Source organism: Branchiostoma floridae, chromosome 18 (genome assembly GCF_000003815.2).
Source record: "Branchiostoma floridae strain S238N-H82 chromosome 18, Bfl_VNyyK, whole genome shotgun sequence".
NCBI classification, from domain to species: Eukaryota; Metazoa; Chordata; class Leptocardii; order Amphioxiformes; family Branchiostomatidae; genus Branchiostoma; species Branchiostoma floridae.
In genome coordinates this window covers 18149175-18155006 of record NC_049996.1, presented here as the reverse complement: position 1 = coordinate 18155006, position 5832 = coordinate 18149175, and the positions used below count along the sequence as shown (strand labels likewise).

At 39.3% G+C, this 5832-nt stretch overlaps 2 protein-coding genes across 2 annotated transcripts in view; one reads left to right on the top strand and one right to left on the bottom strand.

Moving 5' to 3' along the window:
- LOC118405538 (uncharacterized protein C30D11.11-like) overlaps positions 1-2494 on the top strand; it is a 2980-nt gene extending 486 nt beyond the window's left edge. Inside the window, exons 2-5 of the mRNA XM_035805043.1 lie at positions 798-917; positions 1130-1216; positions 1751-1841; positions 2018-2494. Coding sequence (XP_035660936.1) covers positions 798-917; positions 1130-1216; positions 1751-1841; positions 2018-2151 — 432 coding nt within the window. The 3' untranslated portion in view covers positions 2152-2494. The remainder of the gene's footprint in view (positions 1-797; positions 918-1129; positions 1217-1750; positions 1842-2017) is intronic.
- Positions 2495-3817: 1323 nt separating this feature from the next.
- LOC118405537 (corticotropin-releasing factor receptor 1-like) lies at positions 3818-4705 on the bottom strand. Its single transcript, XM_035805042.1, has 3 exons — positions 4529-4705; positions 4344-4385; positions 3818-4015 (listed from the first exon to the last, which is right to left on the bottom strand). Exons 1-3 carry the CDS (start codon positions 4703-4705, stop codon positions 3845-3847), a joined length of 390 nt encoding a protein of 129 aa, XP_035660935.1. The 3' UTR covers positions 3818-3844.
- Between the last annotated feature and the right edge of the window lie 1127 nt (positions 4706-5832).

Genomic DNA, 5832 nt, shown 5'->3' with positions numbered 1-5832 from the left:
TAAATCCTCGAACAAGTTCAATCGTATCTTCGCGGGTCTGGCAGGAAGTTGTTAAACTAAAATAAGAATAGGCTCGATGGTCGCTTGCATACAAAGTAAACAGTTAACAGTTTTACAGCTTGAAGAAAACAAGCGCTCCTACAGTACCTGCACCTGCTTGATAATTATTAAATCGTATGCCCTACTTGAATAAAAAAAGTTCATTGCAATAATAAATGTACCCACATCACAAGGAGCTTATACTTTTTTAAACGTACACCTAGTTATCGTACTGAAAATTGTTAATGACATTACATGAAGTCATTCAACAATTTTCAGTCATGATGAAAATTTTCTGAATGGAAGGTGTGATTATTGTCATTTTCTGAAAAATAGAAGCAAGCTCTGTTTTTACCTGGAGTCAATTCACAATACCAGTCCACTTTTGGGATAATGTACTGTTAAGAGGATGTTCCATTTCTGCGCAGGGGTGATTTGGAACAGTCCAATGTTGCGTGGGAAGGGGTATGGCTGAAATATGCTGTATTTGCTCTTAAGCAAATGTCGGCCTTTCTAGTTTCCGGTTCGGTCGATATGACTCGTCTTATTCGATTATAATCTGAGCAACATCTACCAAACAGTTGCCTTTGTTATCAAATATAGCCCTGCTCACCTAGGTAAAAAAAATCTAAACATAGAAATACATTTTTTTTTGCGGGCATACAGCCACTAGTACTCTCTCATTGGTCAAATGGCCAATTGACATGCTATCATTGGTTGAACTGCTGCTTGTGATTGACAGAATTGTTCTATTGCAGGGTTGGAGAAACTTCTACCTGTCTATATTTGCCGTTTTCCTGCTTGCAAACGTCATTTCTATCTACCGATATGCGTTTGAGCCGGAGAGCGACAAGAAGAGGGAGGAAAGGCTTGTACAGGTAACCGTTACGATTGCAGAGTAACTTTTCAAGGCAAATCCCTATACAATATCCACCTGTGCGACCTTTGACATCCAGGTGTCACGTGGCTAACCTCAGAGATAAAGAAAGATGGCGGATGCCTTTTGAAAGTTTTCCACCTTTTATTCGCCTTACGTATTAAAAAGTTTGATTCTGTATGTTGAAAGTGCAGTACCGTGTTATTCCCACAGGCGGCGTGTGTGGGCTCGTTCCCCTTTATCTCCATCTTCCACCTGTTTCTGGTACTGTGTACGGACTGGGACACGCTCCACATGACGGTAAGATAGTAATGCGCTAATATAACATCATTAACTAATGCACGATAGTGTCTTTTGCATTGATGGATTCTTTTTTGCATAGCATTATTAATGATAATAAATGTTTTATTTGCAAAATCATGCCCAACGGCAAATTGCATGTACAGTCTCGAAAGATAAGAGTAGAAAATAGAGTGATACGTTACACTGTGCCAGTGTCTAATCTAAATATCTATATGGTACACTGTATACTATTGTCGCGTTTGACTTCTTATTTGAAGGCAGTTAATGAACTGTCGTTTATATATGCACACACCTATTGGCCTAGGTAGACAGATATAGAGTCATTCCATGATAGAAGTACGCTGTATATTTTTCTGATTATTTCATGTTGTTTTGTTGCGATATCACTTTGAAATATGAGTCTCCCAATGTGCAACATTCATGGGATAGAAGAGAATGCTACTGCATAAGAATGATAATTCTGGTAGTTTCTATAACATGAATGAGAATAATCTATTTGTAACCCATGTTTTTGTGTGGATGTATCTCCAGACCTTACTGAGGATCTTAGTGAATGCCTACCTCGCCGGTGTAGTCGCCATGGCGTTTTATGGTCTTCATATTCCGGAAAGATTCTTCCCAGGTAAGAAAGCTACTTCGGAAATGTTTTAACAGTGTATCTTAATTCGCTTGCAATTATCAAATACGTTAATTTGTCAAAATAAAGACAGTCTACTATGTGTGCTACCCAGTAGGGAGTACATGCACAGTTATAATCAGATATTAATGTTACTTGTATTTCACCTCTTTCCGCCCCAGGGAAACTGTGGTTTGCAGGTTACAGTCATCACTGGTGGCACCTTGTCGCCACCTTGTACCAGCTGGGCTGGTACTATGCATGCTGGGAGTTAGATGACGTCATCCAGAGGGAGTCGCCATGTTTAGAGTCTTAATATCAGGGAAATTTTGATTAGAATTTACAGTTATGATTAACACGATAGGTGTGAGGTATAACGCACATATGCACATCGTTTTTTTAGAAAATATATACCACAAAGTGGAACGTGTTGTTTCTTGTCCTATCACACAAAAAAGACAAAAGCAATACGAACGTACAGAGTATATTCAATCCACTGATAAGCGTACCAATTGCATGGACCTCGATACACTGACAACGCAATAACCATCGCTGCACAGCTAAATATACAGAAAATACTATATACCACATTAGGCAAGTAATATCTGAGGTACAGGCATAAATATTTATATACATGCCTTCTTAAATCATATCTCAATACAATACAATTCAATCTAACAGCTATGTATACCTCATCAAAACAGTCTAACGAATAGATTAAGAAGGACCGTCCGTGTGTTCGTCCAGAAAATAGAATAGTATGGTAAATATTTCCTTCATACACATATAAACAGCAACAGTTTAGATATTACAAAGTAATGACCTTGCGTTATAAACTTCATACTAGTGCAACCCAATACAATGACGATATGGTAAACAACAATGAATAATGAAAATTTCACTGGTACATCCAAACAATACTTAAGAAATGTACTTCTCTTAAAAGCAATAAAAGTGTAACATCTAGACAAATGAAGAAGGTGTCTATGGCTGACCACATTGCGCTAGCTCCCTACAGTACATGGTCTGTGTAAATATGTAGAAAAATGGTCCCTGGAGTATATAATCTAATTGAAACACACATCACTTTTAACTACTTTTCATGATATGTTTTCTTGCAAGGTATCTGACCTATCGGAATGTTCACGATTCTAAGTACGCATGTGGAGCGAAATGCATTGCAGGTTATACGTCAAAGATGAAGACCCCTGAAAGAAGCAAACCATGTCTGGAAAAATGGCCAAGACAAGGTTTTTAGGGGCTTTCACATTTGACGTAATAGTATTACCCACAATGCATTTGTCTGCGCATGCGTACTTAGTACGCGGGCCTCCTTATTCCGACAGAAGACCTTTAATTTTTGACAATTTTTATTTCTGAAATCAACTCTTTGGCTCAAACTGAACAGTTCTCCATTGATCGCCAAACAGGAACTGTGAAGTTGTTGTTCGAAGATTTAACTGATCTTCCAAAAGTCTGAAATGATATATGTCAGATTGCAATCATCTAGTATTTCATCATTTGACCGTGACATCCAAAAGCAAAAGTCGCGCACGATCCGCAGTATGCAGAGTCGCTAGTCCCGCGAGCTTCCGTCACCTTCTAACCCATAGTCACACTTCCAAACCACGGAGGCCCGGCCGGGCAGCTTGCGGGAACGAAAACTACGGTACAAAAGACACCAAAGTACATAAGACGCAAAGAGTTATTTGTGTATATTTTTACGTATACCTTTCGATTTTTCGTTTCCACAAACAGCCCGACCGGGCCCCGGTTTGGAAATGTGACGTTAGGCTTAGGTCACATTTCCAAACCGGGGGCCGGCCGGGCAGCTTTCAGGAGCAAAATGAATGATATGTCATGCCTATGTATATTATTTTGACATTTTGTGTATTTTGATATCTTGATGATAAAACGAAAAATCAAAATGTCCCTGGAAATTTGATTTTTCGTTTCTTAAAACATCCCGGCCGGGGCCCGGTTTGGAAATGTGACGTCAGCCTGAGGAGTTAGACCACGCTGGAGCGCTCACTGCGCTGTATCCGTACATCCGGGTCCCGGCCGGGGGTGCAGGTGGTGGACTGAGCGCTGCGCCGATGGCAGTTAGTGGCCGAGAGAACCGTTTTGTTGGTCAATGGCTGCTTCTGGCGGTTCATTCGATCCCTGATCACGGATTTCACCTAGACATATTACAAAAGCAGATCTTAATGCAATAATCCATCCTTCAATTTCAATTGATGCATTTCTTTCAGAGGGGAGGTAGGTAAATATCTATGACATACTGTCCTTGCGAATTTCATACATACTGAATATGAATTTTCTTCAATTTTTTACATTTCTTATTACTTGAAATGACAGTACATTGAAATATGAAATATCTATTGCCATACTGTCCTTGCGAATTTCATACTGAATCTGAATTTTCCTCAATTGTCTACATTTCTTATCACTTGAAATGACAGCATTACATCTACTGCGAATGAATCAGTTCTGAAAATGTAGGCCTACCTCGTCGTTGGTGAAACAGTAGATTATGGACACGACCAGGCCCTGAAAAAACATGATGTACGATATTTGTAAAATTCGTATGTGATTAGATATTTTTGCATAAATCAAAAGTACAAATAGAAGGTTTAAAAAAACTAGTAACACTGTATGAGTCATTATTTTATGTCAATGTTAAGTGTGTGCACCTGCGTTGACTGCAACAGTGCGTTGAAGATCTGAAAGATGTTCTCGCCAACACCGCCATCTTGCGGATCGACGAAGAACAGCAGGTTAGTCAGGCCCAGCAAAGGCAACAGCACGAACAGGGCCCGCAGAGCCTTCCTGTAGTCGCCACCAACAAAGAAAAATTGTATTTCACCCATATCTAATTATCACATAGTGAGAAGTTGAAATGCAGAGTTGTACCAAGAACATGGTTACTTTTATAGCACAGGGGTGTATCTGTGTCATATCTATTTAAAAAGGTCCAAATTAAATGCCTCGTCACGTCGATGAAGGTTAGACATCAAGGTAAAATTAAAGATACGCCAAACAGCAATTATTTAAGCAACTAGATATGATTTTGGAAACAATTTCAGATAACATACGTTATTCTAGAGTAAAATTTATTTAGACTAAAGAAGGCGCTTGCTATATTGGTTTAACATTGGACCCTTTAATGTTACCTGCAATTAGCCCACGGGCAAGAATTTGCAATAAACTGATCTGTTATCTTTCGTCAGCTCTCCTACAGTATCTCTTTAGTGTCAAGGACGATAGATAACGGGTGTTATCTGAAACGTCTGACCGTTCCCAAAAACCATTTCCAGTTGCTTGAGTTATTTGGCATTAATTAAGGCCTAGTCGTTGCTATGAAGTCCTACTAACAATGCTTACCCGTTGAAAATGAAATGAAATATTGATTCCAACACGCATGTACAAACGCAAAACACCAGTAGAACATGAAAGTCCATCTTTGTCTTCAACTAAGGCCATGCTGATTTGATTATATGGATGACTTCGTCTAGAAAGCCCAAAACTGTTGAGAACGGACGAATAAGAAAAGTTTGGCAAAGTCTATAGCAGAGTGGGCAGGAAGGTTGAACAAATGACTGAACACACAGAGAATGGTATACGGAACAATAGATTCTTCATTTTTGTACTTTCATATTCTTCTTAGACCTTGGAGATAGACTCTGGCATTGTATGACACTAGTATACTTTTTTTTGCAATCTACGGCATGTATTTGATCATATTGCAGCTGTTTTGTACGATTTACAGGGCGGGGCCGACATCGACTTCAAATAACCTTTGACCTATTGTTGACGTCACACATGTCATGTGTCCATTGGGCCAGCGAGCTGAAGGAAATTGAGTGATCAAGTCGAAAATTCCAGTGAGTCCAATATTGCCTTGAGTTGGGGAATAGTACAACCTTTTCCATTACAATAAATAAAGTAATATTACTTCAGCTATGCAATTCATAATCTCACGGCCTGACCGCGACCC

Excerpts from the sequence above, each read along its gene's own strand:
- LOC118405537 (XM_035805042.1), bottom strand. The coding sequence starts at position 4,705 with ATGGGTGAAATACAATTTTTCTTTGTTGGTGGCGACTACAGGAAGGCT. Across the intron at positions 4,386-4,528 it reads CACTGTTGCAGTCAACGCAG|GGCCTGGTCGTGTCCATAAT; the intron begins GTGCACACACTT and ends ATGTTTTTTCAG. Across the intron at positions 4,016-4,343 it reads ACTGTTTCACCAACGACGAG|GTGAAATCCGTGATCAGGGA; the intron begins GTAGGCCTACAT and ends TAATATGTCTAG.